General features: G+C 37.7%; 1 protein-coding gene across 9 annotated transcripts in view; it reads right to left on the bottom strand.

Moving 5' to 3' along the window:
• LOC106884491 (chloride channel protein 2) overlaps positions 1-19,196 on the bottom strand; it is a 153,886-nt gene extending 134,690 nt beyond the window's left edge. For 7 of the 9 annotated variants that reach the window (XM_014935908.3, XM_089361225.1, XM_014935909.3 and 4 more), the window contains exon 1: positions 18,709-18,998. In XM_014935908.3, coding sequence (XP_014791394.1) covers positions 18,709-18,756 — 48 coding nt within the window. In that variant the 5' untranslated portion in view covers positions 18,757-18,998. Of the gene's footprint in view, positions 1-18,708 lie in introns of all 9 variants that reach the window. The other 2 variants (XM_014935903.3, XM_089361229.1) reach the window with 2 other exon arrangements.
• Positions 19,197-25,660: the final 6,464 nt, after the last annotated feature.

Raw genomic sequence — 25,660 nt, 5'->3', positions numbered from 1 at the left:
TAAGACAGATGGATGAGTGGATGGATGTATATGACAATGATCAACCAATCGATTACCTCTGATCCATTTATCAATCAGCCTATCACTACTTCTCTACTACCAATCATTTAATCAATCCATCTCTCCTGTGCTCTCATCTATCATTCAATCAGCTGCTCCTGTGTCACAAGTCAATCAACCAATTGGTTGTCATCAGCCTAATTTAAAAATTAGCCAGAGCTACTCACTAACAATAACAATCATTAAGACCATCTACTGTGTGCCAGTATTGTCTGCAGTGGTCATATTTGGAATGCCTTTTTCTCGTGGGTCAAATGTAATCCTTATACATTCACATTATTTTCATTTAGTCATTTTATGTTCTGGGTTCAAATTCCAATGGGTTCAACTTTGCCTTCTGTCCTTTCAGAATTGATAACATAAGTACCAGTTGAATACTGCAGCTGATTTAACTGACTTTACCCCTCCCCTCAAATTGCTGGCCTTGTGCCAAAATTTGAAAACAATATTTTGAATTAATCATGCATTATTTTGTAGCTTTGAGATTTTCATAATGTGATAGCTTATTTTTAGGAGGACATTGTAGGGTAGGTACAAGAGGCTGGATCTGGTTGGTTTGAACATAAAACAAATAGAATATTTAAGCCAGATATGGTCAGTTTGAATACTAAAGGATTAAACAACAACAAGCTCTGAAGAACTGCACAAACACTACATAACAATCTTATTTCTAATTTCCTGGCATTATCACCAAGTGTAGCTTGATGAACACTCCTATTACAGAGAAACACAAAGTTCAATAAGAGAAGAGTATTTCTGCTTATTCAAGGAGGTTTTTAATGGACATCCTGCTGCACACTGATACAGCAATAACAAATATATGAATATATATCTTGTTTAAAATGTGGCTGTTTTATAAGAAAATTTAAGGATAGGACATGTAACATTGCTGACAAACATGACAGTTTTACCCTTTTGATACAAACTTACCTGACAGCAACTTGATTCTTTTACACAACAGAACCTGTTTTAAAGTAGTTATATTTAAAGAAAGGCTTTTCATTGTAATTTGCATAAGAACTTTTGTTAGATTCCTAAATATCACCGTAATCTTCATTATTTGTTTCCTTTCTCTTTCTCTCTCTCTCTCCTCTGTGATTATATTTGATTACATTTCATCGCTACTAGTGATTGGATTTGGTAGATAGGAACTGAAATAAGCCTGTTTATTTATTTCTTTATATATATATATACATAAGGAATAATTACTATGAAGCATTGTGTAGAATATATTGTATAAAGGATCGTGGGCAAAGCCAGAACAATGCAAAGTAACAGTTAGTTCATGATATGTATGTATGTGTGTATATATGCATATGCATGGCTTAGTGGTTAGGGCAATCGGCTCATGATTGTAAGGTCATGAGTTCAATTCCTGGCGACGTTGTGTCCTTCAGCAAGACACTTTATTTCATGTTGCTCCAGTCCACTCAGCTGGCAAAAATTAATAGTACCTGTATTTCAAAGGGCCACCCTTGTCACACTCTGTGTCACGCTGAATCTCCCTGAGAACTACATTAGGGTACACGTGTCTATGGAGTGTTCAGCCACTTGCACGTTAATTTCACAAGCAAGCTGTTCCATTGATAGTATCAGCTGGGACCCTCGTCATTGTAACCGACGGAGTGCTCCTATGTATGTGTGTATGTATGCATATGTGTACATGCGTATGCATGCATATATGCATGTATGTATGTATGTATGCATATATGTGTGTATGAGTGTATGTACGTATGTATGTGAGTATTTACATATATGTGTAGACATGTCTGCATGTGTGTATAAGTTTTGTCAGTGAACAGATCACAGTTTCAAAGTGACAAAAATATTTTGACAAACTAAATTTAAATGTTGAAGTGAAACTAATGGTTTTTAAATGGCTTACAAACATCTTGCATGCTGCAATTGTTTTCGTTTCAGCACACAATCTCAGATCAAGTCACTTTCTATGCAAGTACATCTCTATAATATACATATACATATATATAGAGAGAGTGAAAGAGAGAGAGAGAGGTAAGATCTGAAACCCAAGGAAACTAGCAAAAATTGTCTGTGTAAGCAAGCATTAGCCTGGGTATCTTTTAAAATCTATAAGAGATGAACTGGCAGAGACATTACAGGAAGAGTATTGACATCAGGAAGAACAACCAGTGGTAGAAAATCTGCCTCAACCAATTGCATTCGACCCGTGCCAGCATGAAAAGGTGGATGCTAAATGATAATGATTACAGTCACAGAATGTGATATGGTATTTGTTCTAGCATTTTTACATTCTCAGTTGTGGAATAATCGACTGAATCAATCACCGTGTCCCCAAGTGTATCCTTTCCGCTTCAATGTCCACCTTTCCATGCTTACAGGGATCAGATGGAGTTTATTGAAGGAAATATTCAATGGTTGGATGCCCTCCCTGCTGCCAACCTTCACCTGTTTCCAAGTAAATGTAATATATCCTTACTGCCCGACATGATTTCGCAAAATATTGAAAATGAAGATTCTGTTTGTTTTGACAGTGATACTTGTTTACCTCACATGATGACAAGACAAGGAAACACACACAATGAGTTTCCTTCAGTTTCTGTCTACCAGGTCTACTCACAAGGCTTTGATCAGCCCAAGGCTATAGCAAAAGACACTCGCTGAAGGTGCAGTACAATAGAACTGACCCAGAAACAATATGATTGGGAAGGAACTTCTGAAGTACACAGTATAAAAATAAACAAGTATAAAAAGCAACTTGCTGAGATAAAAGAAAATGGCATGTGCTGGTTCATTAATAAATTGTGACAGAAAAATAACATGGGCTTCTTAATTCTAGTATTTCCTGATTTACCAGATTGGGTGGATATTAAATAAATTAAGTTGCTGCTGTTTAGCCCAAGGTCAGCCCTGATCTAGTGACTTCACTGATCATTTGTTTTTACCCAGAGCTACCAAGATACCTCTTCAGCAGCCTCAAAGTTATTCTTGGTGGATCTTTTCCTACTCATTCCTGTAATGCCTAGGGTTCAGTATGCTGGGTCTTTTTGGATTCATCAAATTCTTTTATATCATATATATATATATACACACACACAAACATATATAGAGAGAGAGGATGCATAGCAAGATCATGGTTTCAATTCCAAGACTGGGTGTAGTGTTGTGTTCTTGAGCAAAAGACGTCATTTCACATTACTCTGCAATAACTTCGACACCTGATGTGTGACAAACCGTACAACTGTTCAGGCAAAATCTTTTGTGCAGGTTGTTCGGCAAAAGTTGAACACTCATACATCATCTTTGTCAGGAGAGTCCATCGTATACAAATGCCTATATATGCACACATGTATATCCCTTTAGTATTCAGATTACTTTGTCAAATATAAAGTTTATTTATTTACATCAAATTGAATTAATCTTGCAATATCTCATAGCTTCATAATTTCAAGTATCATCATCATCGTTTAACGTCCGCTTTCCATGCTAGCATGGGTTGGACGATTTGACTGTGAATATAAATACATTATTTACGTTTGATGGATATTTGTCATCTTGTTTGTTGTTAACACGTTTCAGTTGATATACCCTCCAGCCTTCATCAGCTGTGCCACAAAAAAAGCACTAAGTCCACTCTGCTGAGTGGTTGGTGTTAGGAAGGGCATCCAGCTGTAAAAATCCTGCCAAAACAGTCACAGAAGTCTGGTGCAGACTTCAGCCTGGCCAGCTTTTGTGAAACTGTCCATGTTAGCTTAGAAGGCGGACGTTAAACGATGATGATGATATACATATATACACATACAGACATAGATATATACATGCATAAAATGCGATGTCATGCATCAATTTTTTTTTGTTGATTGATTTCTTGTCATGCTAGAAAGACAAATCTGTGGTTATCACTGAGAGATGGAGTATCTATCTAAAAGAGGTAGATTAGTTAGATAGATATATATATATATATAGGAGGGAGATACACAGGATGTGAGTGAGACAAATAGACATGCAACTAGACAATGAAATATAGAGAGGGTTGGTGGGGAAAAAAGAGTGAAAGTGGAAAAGACGGCACAAACAAGAACATGGTTCTCAGAGAGATTCAGTATGACACAGAATATGACAAAGCTGGCCCTTTGAATTACTGGTACAGCCTCATTTTTGCCAGACAAGTGGACTGGAGCAATGTGAAGTCAAGTATCTTGCTCAAGGACACAAAGTGTTGCTGGAAATTGAAATCATGACCTTACGATTGCGAGTTGAATACTCTAACCGCTAAGCCATGTGTCTTTACAATCAAGGTATATATTTCTTTATTGCCTACAAGGGGCTAAACATAGAGGGGACAAACTAGGACAGACAAAGGGATTAAGTCGATTACACCAATCCCAGTGCATAACTGTTACTTATTTAATCGAACCCGAAAGAATGAAAGGCCAAGTCGACCTCGGCGGAATTTGAACTCAGACTGTAACAGCAGATGAAATACCACTAAGCATTTTATCCTGCGTGCTAACAATTCTGCTGTCCTCACCAGTCAGGATACAGAGGGTGAGTGGATGATAGAGAGATGACTGTGTGGATAGAGGTTTGCTTCCAAACCACATGATTTTAGGTAGCCACAGGTCAACTAAGGCCTTGTGAGAGGATTTTGTAGGCAGAAACTGAAAGAAGGCTGGTGTGTGTGTGTGTGTGTGTGTGTGTGTGTGTGTGTGTGTGTGTGTGTGTGTGTGTGTGTGTGTGCACGCGTGTGTGTGCACGCGTGTGTGTGTGTCTGTCTGTGTACATGTGCGCTATTGTCGTCTTGCCTTGACATTGCATGGTAGTTGCAAACAAATGTCACTGTCATTTGTTTCTGTGAAAAGGTGTCTAGCCATGGGGAAATATTACATCAGTTGGAAACAGTTGAGAGTTAGCAACAGGAAGGGCATCCAGCCATAGAAAATCCACTTCAAAAAAATTCCGTCCTGCTTCATGCAAACATGGAAAAGTGAGTGATAAAACAATGATGGTGATGATGATATTGAGGTAATGGGGTGAGAGATTGGGGAAAAAACGGGAGGAGATGTGAGCCAATTTCTGGTGGGTGAGAGAGGGGAGAAGTTGAGTGCTGAAAAAGGTCACTTCTCTACCACACGGTTTCAGGTTCAGTCCCTTTGCGTGGCACCTTCAGTCTCCTGATATAGCCCCAGATTGGCTGAAGCTTTGTGCCAGGAGTGGATCTCATAGACAAAAACTGAGAGAAGCCCACCTTCTATGTGTGTGTGCATGTGTGTGTGTATGTGCATGCATGCGTTTCTTTACAGCTGCACTTTATTGAAAATAGTTAAGCTACAATTTGTCATTCCCCTTTTAAACAAATCATCATCTTCCTTCATATCTTCAGACACATGTGAAATAGGGGATCCCTTACTTGAAAAACAGGTATGAGTTAATGACAAGCTGGGTATCTGGGTGTAATACAATGCCTCAATACTATATTTGTCTCAGCCAAAAGTTAGCAAGGAAATAAGGAATTAAAAGACAAATGAATATATATATGTATTTATGTATATGTATATCTATCTATATATATATACATATATATATATATATATATATATATATATATATATATATATATATATATATAAATGAGAATGTGTGTCTGTCTATCTGTCTGTGTGAATCCCTAAAACTCGAGAACTACGCAACCAATTTCATTCAAATTTTACAGATGCCTTACTTAGGGTTCCAGTTGTGTTTTAGTCAAAAAAAAAATGTTAACTTCTTGCAGAGTTCGAGTCCACGGCAACATAATATCTCCTCCACTATTTAAGTATTACGTGTCAAAAGTGAAACAAAACACTCATGTCAAATACTTTCACTTTAAAAATGAAACTATTCTACTAACTGAAACAATCACATTTCGATACTGTAATGACAGATACTTTCAGAGAGAGAGAAAGAGAGAAAGAGAGAAAGGGAGAGAAAGAGAAAGAGAAAGAGAGAGAGAAAGAGAGAAAGAAAGAGAGAGAGAGAGATGTATATGTATAATACATAAATTTTAATTCTTAATATTACAAAGTATAATTTTTATTCTTAATTTTTAATTCTTAATTTTTAATCTTTAATGTTTAATTGTATTGCTTATTTTTAAAAGGGATGTAAAATTAGATATATAATATTTTGAAATAGAACCTGAAGATGTGTTGGAATGATTGTAAATCTGATGATTTCATATATGTATTTATATATGTATGTATATATATGGGTATACAGTTGTGTATATGTATATTGTAATCTTCCAATACCGAAACACATGTAGTTCCTTCATAGTTAATAAATATAAGTATTAACTAAAGTACGATATAATTAATGAAGTATATTATATACCCTACTGGTAATTTATACATATATAAAATTGAGAATGTATGTGTGTGTGTGTCTGTGTGAATCCCTAAAACTCCAGAACTACACAACCAATTTCATTCAAATTTTACACATGCCTTACTTAGGGTCCCGGTTGTGTTTTAGTAAAAAAAAAATGTTAACATCTTGCATACTTCCAGCCCAGAGCAACATCATATCTCCTCCACTATTTAAGTATTACGTGTCAAAGGTGAAACAAAAACACTCATGTCATTCGAACCAGAATCTCAAAAACATTGTTATTATTAAATTTATGCATTTCTAATCAATTTGGAGATATTTGCTATCGAGTTGCAGATTTTTAACAATGCATTTGGTGATTATTTGCTTTATTTCTTGGGCAAAATTTACAACTTAGAATAAAAGAATAAAATTATTATTTCATTCAAAAATTGATGAGCTTTGTTTTTAGTGATGACTTGAAATGGTAAATATTTTTTCTAACTGTATTTGCTTGAAAAAACATACTTTTCTTTATATTAAGCAATTCATTATAATTACTTTTACGATGTGCCTAAATAAAAACCATCGTTATAGATCAGCATTTCTCAACCTTTTTCGCGATTTGGCTTCCCTTGGATATTGAAAAAATTTATTTCGGCTCCCCTGTGTTCATGAAAAATTTAATCCAGCTTCCCATGTATCTGAGATAGACCGGCCAGCCCATGACAAATCTGACAAAAGGGGGGACCCACAGAACTACCAGCTCACGAACTGCATCTGAAAGTTGGCACGCCAATTATGCTGCTAAGGAATTTAGATGCTCCAATAATGTGCAATGGTATGTGGATGATTATCAAAAAATTGTGCTCCCGAGTTCTGTAGGCAACAATCTTGAATGAACCGGCCGCTGGCTAAGACATACTTATAACTCCCATGTCCCTTACCCACTCCGATACGACCTACAAGTTTAAACAGATGCAATTTCCCATCAAACTGCTTTCCCATGACAATCAACAAGGCGCAGGGACAATCAGTGCAAGCGGTTGGTTTGAATCTGACAGATCAAGTATTCTCACACGCACAACTGTATGTTGGCTGTCTCCAGGGTCTTTCTATTTGTGCACCTGAGGAAAGGACAAAGAACGTTGTCTACCAAGAGGCACTCTAATGATAACAACGGCAACTTCAACTGCTCCAATTTCAGGTCCGCAATTTTTTCATCGTCCTGTCAGCCCACGTAAGTCCAGTCTTGCTTTGCTCTCCTTACTAACTCACCATGACATTCTTTTTTTTCTACCAAGATCCGTCACCCAAACACCACTTCGTATCCACTTCTTCCTCTTTTTAATGTCTTCGTTTCTCTCTTCGCATCCCTCTCTGACCGGGTGAAACCGGGCTTAGCTGCTAGTATATATATATATATATTATAATAAAGGGTAAAAATCATTGATTTTACCAGGGAGTCAGCAAGTAAATTTTACAAATATTTTAATAATTACATACATAATTATAATATTGTTGTTGATGAGAGTAGTACGTAATATTTTTTACTTTAAGCTTGAAACAGGATCTTGTACATGGTTAACAAGAAGTTTAATTAATTATCTTTCTTTTGCCCAACTACAACCAAGTGTTTTATTCTTGGCGTTTTTATGGTCGTAATAGCGTCTTTTGGCATCTATTTTTCCAGTGCGTGGAGAGGCTTATAGCCAATCCCTTGTTATAATTATGCATATAATTATTAGAATATTTATATATATACCTCTATATATATATATATTTTGTAGAAGATAAAAATTTCAATTGTCAGTACATCTGAAAACAAAATCATGCTTACAGTGATTTATAAGACTTGGATGGGACTCATGCTTATATCTTTTATTATTATATACTCTTTTACTTCTTTCAATCATCTGACTGTAGCCATGCTGGAGCACCACCTTTAGTTGAATAAATCGACCCCAGGACTTATTCTTTGTAAGCCTAGTACTTATTTTATCGGTCTCTTTTCACCGAACCACTAGGTTACAGGGACGTAAACACACCAACATCAGTTGTCAAGCAATGGTGGAGGAACAAACACAGACACAAACATATACACACACATACATATATATATTCATACACACACACACACACACACATATATATATATACAATGAGCTTCTTTCAGTTTCCATCTACCAAATACACTCACAAGGCTTTGGTCAGCCCGAGGCTATAGTAGAAGACACTTGCCCAAGATGCCACGCAGTGGAACTGAACCCAGAACCATGTGGATGGGAAGCAAGCTTCTTACCACACAGCAACTCCTGCGATATATATTTTTATTATCTTTTATTATTTTCTATTATTTGAATTTTGAATATAAACAGGAACCCCATCCAAGTCTTATAAATCACTGTAAGCACAATTTCGTTTTCGGATGTAAAGTACTGACAACTGGAATTTTTATCTTCTACAAACAAAAAATTTTTTATTACTCCTTAGCGCATAAACAAACACAAAAAAAAAACAGTTGTACTATATACAAAGTAGTCTCCATTAAAAATTCCCTTATTCTATACAAATATATATATATATATATATATATATATATATATATATACACACATATACACCCACACCCACATGCATCAATACGTACAGGGTAGCCCTACTTGACCCACCCCATAACCATTATCACATTGACTCCCTATTTGCTGTCTCCATTACTCCCATCCCAGCACTGTTACCTCTGCTATTCTCTCCACTACCATGTTGTAACAATTAATCTGTTCCATCTATTCGTTGTCAATTATTGGGCCCATTTAGGTCTTGCAAGTGCCAAGCAGATTCACTAGTGCTGGTTCCATGAAAAAAAAAAGGACCCAGAATACAAATGATTGGCATTAAGGTCATCTAACTATAGAAATCACCTTCTGAATTATCACATTCTGTCCAAATCACACTAGCATGGAAAATGGACATCAAATCATGAGGCTATAGGCACTAGTGTAGCTTGCTTCCCAACCATATGGTTCCAGGTTCAGTCCAAATTCATGGCACTTTGGGCAAGTGTCTTCTACTATAGCCTTGGGCCGACCAAAGGTTTGTGAGTGAATTTTGGTAGACGGAAACTAAAAGTAGCCCATCATATATGGAGTGACCCTTGCCAGTGCTGCCTGACTGGCTCCCATGCCAGTGGCATGTAAAATGCACCATTCGAGTGTGGTCGATGTCAGTGCCGCCTGACTGGCTCCCATGCTGGTAGAACGTAAAAAGTACCATTCAAGCATGGCCAATGCCAGTACCGCCTGACTGGCCCTCATGCTGGTGGCACGTAAAAAGTACCCACTACACTCTCAGGGTGGTTGGTGTTAGGAAGGGCATTCAGCTGTAGAAACATTACCAGATTGGATTGGAGCCTGGTGCAGCCTTCTGGATTGCCAGTCCTCAGTCAAACTGTCCAACCCATGCCAGCATGAAAAGGAGACGTTAAACGATGATGATAATGATATATATATATATATGTCTTTGTGTCTGTGTTTGTCCCCCCCATCCTCACTTGACAATCAATGTTGGTGTGTTTACATTCCTGTAATTTAGCAGTTCAACAAGAGACCGATAGAATAAGTACTAGGCTTACAAAGAATAAGTCCGGCGGTCAATTTTTTCGACTAAAGGCAGTGCTCCAGCATGGCTACAAACAAATGACTGAAACAATAAAAAGTGTGTGTGTGTGTGTGTGTGTGTGTGTGTGTGTGTGTGAGTGAGTGTGTGTGAGTGAGTGTGTGTGCGTGTAGTGAGCTGGTGTAACTGTACATCAGGGTCATCAGTTCTAGTGGATGATGTAATGACTCCAATTGTGGTTTGAAGATGTAACAGTGAAGTGAAACTGTAAGGTTCTCGTGTTGGAGATACTGAGCAAAGAAGAACACTGAAGAATAAAGAATATTATTTACAGATTTATTTGCCAGCAAGTGGTTAGAAAGTCAGATAGCAGTAATTGTACATAATTGACAATGACAAAGGTTAGCCCGCTGGTTGGTAGTTTGTAGTGTGGAAGTTGTGTTCTGCTGGTAGAGAGAGAAAGAGTAAGGTTTGCCCTGTGCTGACAAGAGAGGAAGAAAGGGTAAAGAGAGCACTGTCCTTTTCTTATTCTGGCCGAAAGCTACTCCTTGTTCTCCGGCTGAAAGCCAAAGAGAGTACAGAAACAGGTTGTATCTGAAACTAAGGACTGACCGTTCTGTGACCTGCAAAGGTCCTAGGAGTTCAAGTGTTTCCCATTAATCATCCTGTGTGGAGATGAAAACACAAAGAATCACACACTTGTCTGACAATCAACAAGTGTGTGGATGCAGTTTCAAATCTCAGGCAGACAGGGCCAAACAAAGTCCCACACACACACACACACACCCATATATATGTGTGTGTGTGCATATATATATATATATATATATATATCCATCCATCCATCCATGTGTGCCTGTGTGATCATCAATCCAAGTACTTTTGTGTGTGTGTATACGTGTGTTTGTATGTATATATATATGTATATGAACAAGTGTGCCCATCTACCCATACATCTCCTTTTTAATTCTACTCTAAGCACATATTTGCATCTTTCTTTCCATAGCCATCAACATATACTTTTGCACTCATAACACCTGCATGTTCTGAAAATGTAACTTCCCCAAATAAAGTGCACTTCATATTCAAGGCTCTGATGAAGCTATAGGATGTTACTCTGGTACTCAAGTAAGAGTCCACCACATCATATAGCAGAAATGGCTGTAAGTGGATGAAGTTCATTACATTACATTTGGTTTTTCCAGTGTCATCTTTTGATTTCTGTTACCATTCTATACTCATATAACATTGTATTCTGGACCATACATATATTGAGTTCTACACCAGGTTATTAGTTTTGCTATGCCTAAGCAAAATATTATAATTTATATATCCGGTAATAAGTGAAAGGGGAGTTATGAAATCCAGGTGGTTTCATCATCATCATCATCATCATCATCATCACCACCACCACCACCATCACCATCATCATTATTATTTAATGTCCATCTTCTATGCTGGCATAGGTTGGAAGGTTTGACGGGGTCAGATGGGTCCAAGGACTGCATCATGTTCCACTAACTATTTTATTTGTATCCATGATTGTATATTTTTCACCATATTAAAAGATGTAGATAACCCATCTGTTGTAGAAACAGTCATACCTCTAGAATAAATGTGATACCAATATCTCCATTCTCTCACCTATTGTGCGTGAGTGTGCTGTTAATATTATTGTTATCAAGGTGGCAAGCTGGCTGAAACGGTAGAATGCCGGACGAAATGCTTAGCGGTATTTTGTCTGTCTTTATGTTCAAATTCCGCTGAAGTCGACTTTGCTTTTCATCCTTTCAGGGTCGATAAATTAAGTACCAGCTGTGTACTGAGGTCAATCTAATTGACTGGCCCCCTCCCCAAAAATTTCAGGCCTTATGCCTAGAGTAGAAAAGAATATTAATTGCTACATAAAATGTGAGCTGGCAGAATTGTTAGCAGGCTGGGCAAAATGCTTAGCGGTATTTTGTCTAGGTGTTCTGAGTTCAAATTCCACTGAGGTTGACTTTGTCTTCCATCCTCCCAAGGTCGATAAAATAAGTACCAGCTGAGTACTGGGGGTCAATGTAATTGACTTTCCCCCTCCCCCAAAATTGGTGGCCTTGTGCCAAAATTTGAAACTAATACTAATTGCTACTACTTAGATGACAGACACATTTTTCAATAATGTTATTTGATATTTTGTACAGATAGAAATGGCACATACATTCTTGATGTTTAATTATTGAATTTTGGTTTTTAATGAGAGATGTGTTACTGTAGATACTTTGCAACTAAAAGGTTTTAAAAGGATGACATTTGTCAATTGTGTTAAGAAAAATGAATGTGCTAAGTTCACATGTGGGAACATTAAGGAGAAATTACTCTGTAACATGGATTTAAACATATAGTCCTAGTCACACAACATTGAAACAACAAACAAGAATTTGAGTAGTAAATTCTTTCTACTAAGAGACATCTTCCTGAAGATAAAATCAGATCCACTGCCAGATGGTCAAGTTGCTGTTGTTTAGCTCCAGGTGGCAGCCTTGATTCAGCAGATCTTTGACCAAAAAGGTCAACTTTGCCTTTCATCCTTTCGGGCTTGATAAATTAAGTACCAGTGTGTTTGTGTGTGTCCGCATACCTTAGCGGTTCGGTAAAGAGACCAATAGGATAAGTACTAGGCTTACAAAGAATAAGTCCTGGGGGTCGATTTCTTCGACTAAAACCCTTTATGGCGGGGTTCCAGTATAGCTGCAGTCCAATGACTGAAACAAGTAAAAGAGCAGAATAAAGCAACACTGGTTGTGAAGCAGTAGTACAAGACAAACACACACGGACTTCTGTAAGTTTTCATAACACAAATCCACTTACAAAACATTAGCCAACCTAGGGTTGTATATAACTCTAGGTGCTACACAATGGGACTGAAACCACAACGACATGGTTGGGAAGCAAGCTTCTTAATCAAACAACCATGCATGAACTTAAATGTAGGTAACAAAAATTAAAATTTCACTTCTCGTTTTAAATTCCTTCAAGCTCTTACAAATTAGTGAATAAAATCACTACTAATTTTCAAATTAGATCAAATCAAATTAAAATGAAAACAAATGTCATTTGTCTATTTCTAGTAAATATGTTACCAATAATAATAATAATAAAAGTTTCTAATTTAGGCCCTAGTAAGTCACTTTTGAAGGGAGAGTATTAGCTGACACAACTGACCCCAGTAACAGACTGGTACTTTATTTTATTGACACTGGAGTGATGAAAGGTAAAGTAAAGGTAAAGGAATTTGAACTTAGAACATAAAGAATTAGAAGAAATACCACAAGGCATTTTTTTCCAATGCTCGAACAAATCTGTCAATCCACCAACAACAATAATATTATCTATTGATTATAGATATATAAATAATGATAAATAATGCTACTAACAGTGTCAAGACTTTGTCCCCATCATTATCTGTCAAGTGACTTAGCACGCCAGGTGAAATGCTTAGCGGTATTTCATCTGTCTTTATGTTCTGAGTTCAAATTCCACCGAGGTCAACTTCACCTTTCATCCTTTCGGGGTCGGTAAATTAAGTACCAGTAGAATACTGGAGTCAATCTAATTGACTGGCTCCCTCCCCCAAAATATAGGGTCTTGTGCCTATCATGTGACAGATTACACTAGTTAAACTATAGCAACTAAGGGAGGTAAATCCAATAAGTTTAGAGTCACTTCCCTATGGGAGATGGACAAACAAAGACTGAGACACACTGCCATTTATATTAATATTTAACCAAGTAGTGGTTCATTATATTCTCATTGGTAGAGGATATAAGATGCTGCAGATTCTATACACAATTGATTAGCAACAACATTGGTCTGATCAATAGTGTCTGACGTTCAGCTTAACCTATTTGTTACCGTATTTCTGTTCAAATACACTGCCTTTGCTTCAATTGATTTTGAAAATACTAAAAGAATTTAGTAAAATAACTGTCGCTATTTTGCTGGTGTGGGGTAGGGACATAAATTAATAGGAAATTTTGATGCAGTTTATCTCAGATCACTTTAACAGCAAAATGAAATTTCATGGTCATTCTAGTAATGATGTTAAATACCTACCAAAAAATAGAATTGGCATTTTCTGCAAGTCACATTGCCTCAATAAACTTGGCATATTGTCAACGAAAATAGTTTCAAAAAAATGAAACGGTTACATTGAGAATGTCTTTTAAGATAAGTCTGCTCAATCATACTTGACTTGACTGAGCAGACTTTGTATTTAGCAGGTACTTAGCCCAAAGTCAACCCTACTCAATCAGGACTAACCCAAGGCTAAACATCCTTTCTTATGTATGTAAGATTTGAAGTAGGGAGCATTTATGTAACTTGCTAGGTCCGTCATTGCATCTACTATATTCATTGTTCAGTTCTAAAACTGTGCTGTTGTCATTCTGGCCCCTTAGTATCTAAGCTGGCCAAACCCAACCCAAATCTACCTGTTCTTTGTTCAAAGCAGCCAGATTTGGCCTCTTATACCCTTGTAAAAATCACTGAAATCTCAAAGCCATGAGATAATGCATGATTAATTCACAACAATAGGAATAAATACGTATGACATTTTACAGAGTAACCTGAATGCTAAAGAGTCAATTACCAATTACTATTTTATTAATTACCATGAACCAAAACTGAGCGATCCAGAAAGTAAGCCAAGAAGACCATAAACTGGGCTCCACTACCTGTTGTACTTGTTCCACTTCAGTGGAGGAAATCATAATAAGCAATACATCTTATCATTCCTCTTCCAATTCCAAAACTCTTACCCATGTGTATTAAATCAAAAGTCATGCTCTCTTCTGTTAATGAGATTTTTCTCTGAACCAGTGCCACTGGCTCCTGAACAAGAAGAAGCCAAATTTAAAACTCAAAAAAAGAAGAAAAAAAAAATTTTAAGGTTTTTTTTGTTTTTGTTTTTTAATTCCACCTACACAGGTACAAATCACATATCTTTAGGGGCAAAGCATGATTGTGTGGTTAAGAAGATCACTTTGCAACAACATGACTTTAAATTCAGTCCCATTGTACAGTGCCTTTGGTAAGGATTTTCTGCTATAGCCCCAAATTGATCAATGCCTTCTAAGTGAATTCTGTAGGTGGAAACTGTGAAAGCCTGTCATATATGTCTGCATGGGTTTAGGTATATATGAGTGGATGTTTCTTTGTTATCAGTTAAGAGAGTCTGGTATGTTTACTGTCCCAGATTAATACTTGTAATAACCATATCACACACACACATAACGAGAGAGTGTGAGAGATGCTTATGTAATTTTTTATTTTAATTAATCTGATAAGATTGTCACAAGATAGCAAAACTATATTGTGTGCATGTAAATATATATATATATATATATATATATATATACACACACACATACATTATACATGGTCATTTATTGAAATTAAACTAGGAGTTTGTCTTGCATACACATGTACATACATACATATTAGGCACAGACATGGCTATGTGGTTTGCTTCCGAAGCATTCGACTTTGGGTTCAGTGCCACTGCCCAACACCTTGGCCAGACTAGGGCTGACTAAATCTTTGAGTGGATGTGGTAGATAGATACTGTAAGAAACCCATTGTAGTTATGTGTAGGGGAGAGGGACGGCCTTGGTAGCCATGGGTCTGCATGAGTATCTGTGTTGCTTTTATCTTGATATTGCACGATATTTATAAACGAACAGCACCGTTATACAAGTGGTGTCGTTTGTTTCCAATCTTCCATTAAAATATGTCCGACTTTGGGGAAACATTACCTTGCTTGGAAACAGGTAAAAGTTGACGACAGGAAGGGCATCTGGTCATGGGAAATCTGCCTCAACGAGTTTACTTTGATCCATGCAAGCGTGGGAAAGAGAACGGTAAAACAATGATGGTGATATATGACACACATGCGTTGAACGTATCACATTCTTACTTGTATAACCTGAGGTGGACACTGACAAAGTGTTCAATAAATAGCAACTGTCAGGCTATATATTTTCAGTCAAAGCTAATGATTTACACGTCTCTTTGATGTTTCTCGCTATATTAGCTCCTTCGGGTGACATGATTGTTTTTTCTGTCGCCTGGAGGAACATAACGTCGGGTTGATATCAATAGCTTCAAACGATTAATTTACCCCCACTCATGGAGCAAAGGGTTCTCTCTCTCTCTCTCTCTCTCTGGTTTGTACACCCAAATGCACGTACATATAGAATAATATAACAAACACCTTCGACTGGGGCAAAGACCACGGCTTCAAGCACTATTCACAACGCAAGGATTAGCGGAAGACACCAATGTAACTGTACAGTGAGATCAAACCTAAAAAAAGCGAACTTCTAAACCATATACACACACTAACTTATAAGGAAGTCTCTCCGTAATAGCTCGACTTGCTGGAAACAGTAGCCAAATCTCCCTTAAAATCCCCTACTTAAAAAAAGGACACGTTTGTCAATGTCGTCAGATATGGAATGCCTCTTAGGATACATCTATGTCATCAGTACTTACTTCGAGCGCACACACCGGATAATTACCTTGGTACCCATGGTTTTTCTGGCGGCTGTCAACGTGTCAGTGTTTACAAAAAACATTAACCACATCGATATGACCGGTCCCGGAAGGGAAGCCCCTTTCTCTAGGACAAAACAACAGCCAACAAAAAATGAAAAGAAAAAAGGAAAGAAATTCACACGTCACATGCACATAGATTGCTGAAGTCATAGACGAGAGGTTTAAAGGTTCGCTTCGCGATCACGAGGCGTGACGTCTTCAAGTAAATTTCCCATTAATCATGGGCCGACCAAAGCCTTATAAATGAAATCCGGTACACAAACTTGTGGGGAAGCCCGTTCGATGAACTGTACAAATAAGGGTCGATCTTGTCACGTCGATTCTATCTAAAGACTACGCTAAGGTTACAGTGGTCTGCGGAGTACTCAGCCACTCAATAATTCAATGAACAGCCAATCCTGTTTATTGAACAGCTGGAAGTGTTAATCATCGTCGAAACCGACGTAAAACTGTATTTACTCTTTTACTTTACTCAACAGTAACTAGACATACACCACATATGCCACATAAACACATACAAAGAAGAAACTAAATGTCGATGGTATACAAGCACCACCTAACTGCTTTAAAAGCAACGGATACACCAAAAGAATTAGCCTCAAATAGACAGAGGTAGGCAAGGCTGGAACGACTGTGATCACAAATATGTTCGATCAGAGCAAACCAGGAGCTAAACAACATACATACAACAGAGGGTGTATGTTATTATTTTTGAGCTAGAATAAGAATGATGAATTGGCTATATTTTTAACTAGCCCAAAATTTTTAATGAGTCCCAAATACACAAAAACAGACGGGGCTGAAAAGACTGTGGTCATAAAATATGTTCGAACAGAACACACCTGAGGCTAAACAACGTATGAATATACACACAACAGAGAATGTATATGATTATTTTTTAAGCTAGAATGTGAATGAAGAAATGTTTGTCACTTCCATAACGACACCTAGAAAGTCGGTGATGTATGTGAGCGATCTAACGACTAGTAACAGCTGCCAACCGGTGACTGTAGACACAACAGCGGTAATAAGTCAGGTACCCTGGCTTAACAGGGATTAAAAAGGAGTTAGTTGAGAGGTGAGGATGTCAGAGGTGTCTGCATCACCACCACCACCCAAACATTTAATAAAGCAATACACATCGATTAGATCTTGTGATATTTCATTCTACAGACTTCCTGAAACTACATAACACAACACACACATAGACATACACGCTCACCCATTTGTATATCAATGTGTATACATATATATATATATATATATACACACACACACACACAGAGATCCTGTATAACACATGTAAACACAATACCAACATACGTAAATCGTGTCCACTCATAAGTGTTTGTATATACACATTACGCATAAATGCATATACATACGCTCCGCGTACAATGTATATACATGCGTGTACACACGTGTCCATTTCTATTTATAATATATATACACACATTCACATGTGTGCGTCCAATACTATAAATACATCCATACACACACACACACACACACACACACACACACACCGGACCACCAAAGGTGCCTGCACCCGTCTACAGAAATAGCAGCCAAGTCTCTGTCAAATCAGATAGTCTGGTGGAGTGCTAGACGGATTGGTCACGGTTGAGGTATCTTTGATCATACCTGTTTGCTCGATTAAAACTCTATTGGGGCTAAACAACATACACAAACATACGTACACATGGGTATATAAAAGTTATTTAATGAGAACAGCTTAAAAGTTAAAACCTGATAAAACACAAAAGTTTCTTGTGATCGGGAATAAGGAGTGATTCGAAACTTTATAAACATAAATATAATGATAAATATTCTTTCACTGGTTTCAATTAGGGGAATTTTAAATATATAAAAACGTGTGTGTATATATATATATATATATATACACACACATATGTGGTGTATATAAGTATTTGTCAGTTTATTTTACGTACAATCACAGTATATACATATATATATACGTATATACACACAGTATATATGTATATAAATATCTGTGTATACACACACACACTATATATATGAGTATATATCCACACGTACTCACACATACACCTATCCAATATATAAATATAAAGTTCTCCAACTTACCAGTGTCTGTTCATATCCAAAGTTATTACCACCACCTTCAGTCGCCATCTTAACAAGAACACTGACAGTAAATCTACACAATTAATCTACACATTCTTTCCCTCTTTCTCTCTCTCTCTCTCTTACATACGACACCTGGCTTCCCAAACATACAGATATATATATATATATATATATAGATATATATACATGTACACTCTCTCCCTCCCTATCGCCAAATATATGCCCCTCTCTCTTTGTCTTTAGCTCTCTCTCCCTCTATCCCTCTGCATACACATGTATATGTCTTTATTTAGGTGTATATGTGTATAGATATATGTGTGTGAGTGTTACTGGTGACGTGAGGGAGCAACCAAGTAAACAAATGAACGGTGTATTTGTTGGTGTGGATGAAAAGAATTATTGGCTTCTTCTGCTACTAAATTCTCTCTTGCTCTTTCTTCCGTATCTTTATAAAACTATACCACACCATATTTTCACTTCTATACGACATTATATTCTATATTACACTATATCATACTATATTATGGAGTACTATAAACTACAGAATCGTAATATACCGGGCATATTTACACTTTAGTGCTCCGTATCTTTCTTTCTTTGTAAGTTTGTAAGATGTAGTTTATTATACAACAAAATTTTGAGAAAATATACTTTCAAGATTGTAGATTATAGGTATGTTAATAAAATTTAGAAAAATTTAAAATTTAGAAAAGTTTAAAATTTTTTGGAGTAGCTTCAAATATTCCTTCCTCCAACTCAAACTTTGTTTCAAATAATTTCACTGTTGTTTTTCTTAGAGTCGTATGTTTCATACATCAAACATTACGTAATCTACACTCTCGAAAATGTATTTCAGCTGTTATTTAAATATATGTATTTTTCAGAAAGTTTCGCTGAAACAAATTCGGTAAATTAGGGCACCAATGTGTAGTTGTGCTTTCTTTATTATACGTTACACGTTATTCTTTATTATACGCTATGCCCGGAGACGGGTTTATATTTTGTAATCCTAGTGGGCTACAAGTTCTTTCGTTTGACAATTTCTGACAACTTGAGTCAGGCTCTCAATGATAATTGCAATACATATACTTATTAAAAATAATATATCGTTTACATTCTGTAAAGTTGATTTTAATGCTACATTGGCCATTATTCGAATAGTAAAGATTGGAAATTATTTCCTGGTTCAATATCTGTTTAAACCACACTGTTTCGGACTCAGTTCCACAGCGTAGCACCTTGGGCAAGTATTTTCTATAACTCGGGGCCAACCGAAAGGCTTGTGAGTGAGTTTGATAGACGGAAATTGACGGAAGCCCGTCGTGTGTGTGTGTGTTCCACCACCACTTGATAACCGGTGCTGGTTTGTTAACGTCTCTGTAACTTAATGGTTCAGCGAAGAGACTGACAGAATAAGTACTAGGCTTTAAAAAAAAAATAAGTCCAGGGATCGATTCGTTCGACTAAAATTCTTCAAGGTGGTGCCCCAGCATGGCCGCAGTCCAATGACTAAAACAAATAAAAGATACATGATATTTTATATTCCCATCACATATGAAAGCATTGTCCTCTGTGACGAGTTAGCAGAATGGTTAAAATGCCCAGAAAAAATTCCCTATGCAGTATTGGGGAGAGGCTTCACCTTTTTGAGTTCAAATCCAGCCAAGGCCAACATTACCTTTCATCTTGGGGCGATGAAACAAAGTACCCCGTAAAATACTGAAATCGGTGGCATTGACTGATCTCCTTCCCTTAACCCTTTCGGTCCGGCTGGTACATATTTGTACCAGTCAAAAATTTTACAACTCAAATCTTTAAAATTCCCATTCTATGTGATGCAGTATGAGAAAAAATTCTGGGTTGAAAGGGTTAAACCTAGTGGCTTTGTACCTAAACTTAAAATTATGTAAAAAAAAAGAAGAAAAAAAAAGAAAAACGTTCAAAGCTATAACCAAAGGATTACAAAACAGCAGCAAAACTGTTAAATCGGTATTTCTTTATGGAAAAAAAAAACAAGATGATTTTTGTGGAGAAAGATTTTCATTAATTCATCTGCCTCTAACGAAAGGAACTCTATAAAAAATCATCTTTTACTTGTTTCACTAATTGGACAGTGGCCATGTTGCAGCACCGCCTTGTAAGATTCGGTCGAACAAATCGACCTGTAATTATTATTTTCTTAAACCTGGTACTTATTCTATCGACTACTTTTTGCCGAACCGCTAAGTTTCAGGGACGTCAACTCACCAGCTCCAGTTGTCAAGCGGTGGTGGTGGTGGTGGTGGTGGTGGTGGTGGTGGACCAACACAAACATAGATAGACACTCACACATACATCGTCTTATATATATATATATATATATATATATATATATTACCCGAAGTATACAATATTTTGTACCCATTAAGGCCGATCTTACCATTTGTAATCGACTTAACCCTTCCCCCGAAAATGCCGGCCTTGTGCCAAAATTTGAAACCAATATTTACAGCACTGTGTACATTGTTCCATAAAACTGCATACTTTGCAGTTGGCTCGTTTTCTAACTTTCAAACTAACTTTTTCTGTGCTCAAAAGACAGATGTTATGAATTTAGAACATTTTTCAGCCACAGGCTTCTCCAAATATATAAACCAGTTCATTATTTTAATTGGTGAATAAATCATCTTCTAATTTTACTTTGCCACCTTATAACTATTTAGACTTTTTACTAAGGATGATGGATCTGTGTTAAGGTGTAATCTATGAATATATAAATATATATATATATAATTAATGATTCTGCAAAACCGAATGAGACAGTCTGGCCATATTGTTCGAATGGCAGATGAATGCACACCCAAGCAACTGTTTTATGGTGAGCTTGCAGAGGGGAAACGCAATCGGTGTAAACCTAAAAAGAGGTTTAAGGACGGCATAAGGACTAACATGAAGTCATTTGGAATGGATCCAAAGGCCATAGACACCTTTGTTTCGGACTGAGCTGGATGGTGAACAGAAGTGTGAAGTGGAATGAAAGTGTTTGAGGGGAGATTTAAAAAAGACTGTTGCAATCGGGAGGGTAAGGTGAATCTCAGTGACCTCAGTTTGTGACAGACCGTGCTTTTCTTTTGCTGGGCTCAAATCTCATTTGAGGACCCATGAAAAACGAACCTCTGCCAACTATTCTGCCTATATATCTGCACACATCTTTCAATACCGTGTATGCCATAAGGTCTGCCAATCTAACGGAGGCCTCAAAAGACATTTTAAGATTCACTAAGATCAGGACTTAACTGCAGCTCTTGGTGATCCAAACCGGATATGCAATCTATGTTGGTGTCTTTTCAATACATTGTCTGGTTTAAGAAGCCACATCAGACGCCATGAAAGGGCTAAGGTGTAAGTGCAGGAGGTGGTCAAACTCTGCATAACGAGTAGACAACCACCATATATAAATATAGGTATATATATAGTAACTCTATAAGATGTACCCGGTGCAAGCTATGGACACATAAGAGGTGCAGCAACATCAAAGGCAGGTTAACTAGCAAGTTAGTTTTTGTTTGTGGCAGATGTTCAGGTGCAATAAAGACTGTAAACAAACAGGAAACAACTTCTATCTCATTCCAGGGTGAAAAACTAGAGGTAGTCGATAGCTTCCGCTATCTGGGCGACCAAGTTAGTAGTGGGGGTGGGTGCGCTGAAAGTGTAGCTGCTAGAATAAGAATAGCCTGGGCAAAGTTTAGAGAGCTCTTACCCCTGCTGGCGACAAAGGGACTCTCAATCAGAGTAAAAGGCAGACTGTATGACGCATGCGTACGAACAACCATGCTACATGGCAGTGAAACATGGGCTGTAACTGCTGAGGACATACGTAAGCTCGCAAGGAATGAAGCCAGTATGCTCCATTGGATGTGTAATGTCAATGTGAATACCCGTCAGAGTGTAAGTATCTTGAGAGAAAAGCTGAACATTAGAAGCATCAGTTGTGGCGTGCAAGAGAGATGATTGAGCTGGTATGGACATGTGGTGAGAATGGATGAGGATAGCTGCGTGAAAAAGTGCCACACCCTAACAGTTGAGGGAACCCGTGGAAGAGGTAGGCCCAGGAAGACCTGGGCTGAGGTGGTGAGGCAAGACCTTCGTACATTGGGCCTCACCGAGGCGATGACTACTGACCGAGACCTTTGGAAATGTGCTGTGCCTGAGAAGACCCGGCAAGCCAAGTAAGATCGTTGCCAGTGCCCCTGGACTGGTTCTTGTGCGGGTGGCACATGAGATGCACCATTTTGAGCGTGGCCGTTGCCAGTACCGCCTGACTGGCTCCCGTAGGATTTTCGAGCGAGATCGTTGCCAGTGCCCCTGGACTGGCTTGTGCCGGTGGCACATAAAAGACACCATTTCGAGCGTGGCCGTTTTCGTGCGGGTGACACGTAAAAGCACCCACTACACTCTCTGAGTGGTTGGCGTTAGGAAGGGCATCCAGCTGTAGAAACTCTGCCAAATCAGACTGGAGCCTGGTGTTGCCATCCGGTTTCACCAGTCCTCAGTCAAATCGTCCAACCCATGCTAGCATGGAAAGCGGATGTTAAACGATGATGATGATGATGATGATGATATATATATATATATATATATATATATATATATAGTTCAAATTTACACAAAACAAAAGACGAAGACAAGCGAGGGAACAACATGTTGGCGTGTTAGTTTGACGCTCGGGAAGAATGGAAAAGTCTTTGACGTTTCGAGTCTACACACCTCAACAGAAAGGGTTGAGAGGAAACAATGAAGAGAGAACAAAAAAAAAACAGAGAGAGAAAAAATGTGTAAAGATTAACGGTTCAACATGATGAATACACACATACACACACTCACTCACTCACACACATACACACACACGCACACACACACACACACACACACACACACACACCTATACACCTGCAGTATATTAATTCAGTCCTTCGAAGGGCGGCTGTTTCAAAACTCCGCCAAAACGAGGTGGTAGTCATGGTTGGTTCTACCTTTGATTATGAGTTTTGATGTATCAGAGATGATCTGGGACTAAATAACAACTACGGTGTATAAAGATAGCAAAAAGCATCAAGATGACCCAGGGGTTTTCAGAGTTTCTTTTGTAGCTATGGTGTGTACCGCCAGGGGTGGCCCTTGAGCTTGCTACTCCACCCACGGGTCCCCCATATAGATTTGTACAGCGGTCTCTAAACAGCTGTCCCACAAAAGCGTCGCCCAGAAGAACTCCCTCCCATTACCCTTACCACCATTAGCAAAGCTTACAGTTCAATGGCGTAGCTAATTGGGAATAAAGGTGAGCGACCGTCCTCCAGCAAGCACAATTTTTTTCAAAATTAGCGCCTTTTCAATAATCTTTTGAAACTCTTAAGTTACCTGTATCAGCAGTTGTTTCATACATAATGGCATTGTTACTGAAACATTAGATTAATGAATGTAGAATACAATTACATATATTATAACTCACGAAATATTTTGCTTAATATGAAAGAAATGAGTTTAAAATTATTTGGTATGTCTCACGATGCCTTTTCTTTTTATCCGCTCGCTCCTCCTGACTCCCCCTTTGCTATTGTTCTCCTCAGGAGGTTACTGGAAGAATACATATTCATACGTTGGACTCTGAGCTCAAGGAGTCAAATACTGCAAGGCATTCTCACCGACATTTCAAGGCTATTTGCTGTTATTGTTTTGCTCCTTAGTTAGTTCAAGTGGAAAAGACTTATTTTTGATTAAAGGTGTTCCAACCGTTACTGTCCAGTCTTCTTAAACGTCTGCATTATCTAATATGATCTTTCTGTATTTAAAACTGCAGTAAAGTGATGTGAGAGACATTTGACTGTTGTTTTTGACAGGGCGGATGACCACAAAGAGCTAAATTATAGAGGTGTAATCAAGCTAGCACCGTTTGTCAAGTGGTGTGGGGGACAGATACAAACACAAACACACACACACACACACACACACAGATAGATACATACATACATACATACATACATAGAGGGCTGGCTCAAGGTACCGGAAACTCGGGCAGTCGCCTGGCGCGCCAAGTGCTAGGGGCCACCAAGGAGAGCATGACAAAGGCAAGGAAATTTCCACAACTGTCAGCTTGTACATGCCGAAGTTCAGCTTGCCCAGGGCGCCAGCAATCCAAGTGCCAGCCCTACATACATACATACATACATACAGACAGACAGATAGATACATAGATAACAGGATTCCACACAGTTTCTGTCTACTAAATTCACTCAAAAGGTCATCTTCAAATGACTGCCACCAAGTAATCTTCAGCCTGTCCCTTTCACACCAGCTATCGCTTACCCACGTCATGGCAGTTTTCAAGTACCATTGATCAACTTAATGGCCAGCTCGACAGAATCAGCACTCTGCTACAATCTTATCAAGAACAAGAGGCTTCACTTTTAACACTTTAGCATTCAGATTATTCTATCAAATGTAATCCTTATTTATTTACATTGTTTTAAATTTATCACACATTAACTTGTAGCTTTGAGATTTCAATGATGTGATTGTTTATTTTAAAAATGATATTATAGAGTAGGTGTGAGAGGCTGGATTTGGCCAGTTTGGGCATAAAAATGTGTAGAATATCTGGGCCAGAAAAAGGCCAGTTTAAATGCTAAAAAGTTAAACATGGGCGAAATTCTATTCAAAGATGAGAGGTTTTTCTATCCACCTGTGTAAAATCTCTCTCATTAATTGCTCTCTTGAATCTTTTATATGCTCTCTCTGAGATTCCTTTGATATTTATGGTACTATATTATCATGCTGTTACAGGAAGATACTTCATCTCACCAGAAATAAAATAGAAATAAATAGTCATAAATTAAAAGAGAAATTAAGATTTCACAAACAATTTCTATGAGTGAAATTACTTCACAGCATTTCTTTCTTTTTTGGGCATTTA

The sequence above is a fragment of the Octopus bimaculoides genome, chromosome 12 (assembly GCF_046866305.1).
Source record: "Octopus bimaculoides isolate indiv1 chromosome 12, ASM4686630v1, whole genome shotgun sequence".
NCBI classification, from domain to species: Eukaryota; Metazoa; Mollusca; class Cephalopoda; order Octopoda; family Octopodidae; genus Octopus; species Octopus bimaculoides.
The sequence above is the reverse complement of the archived record's forward strand: the minus strand, read 5'-3'. Positions and strand labels throughout refer to the sequence as shown.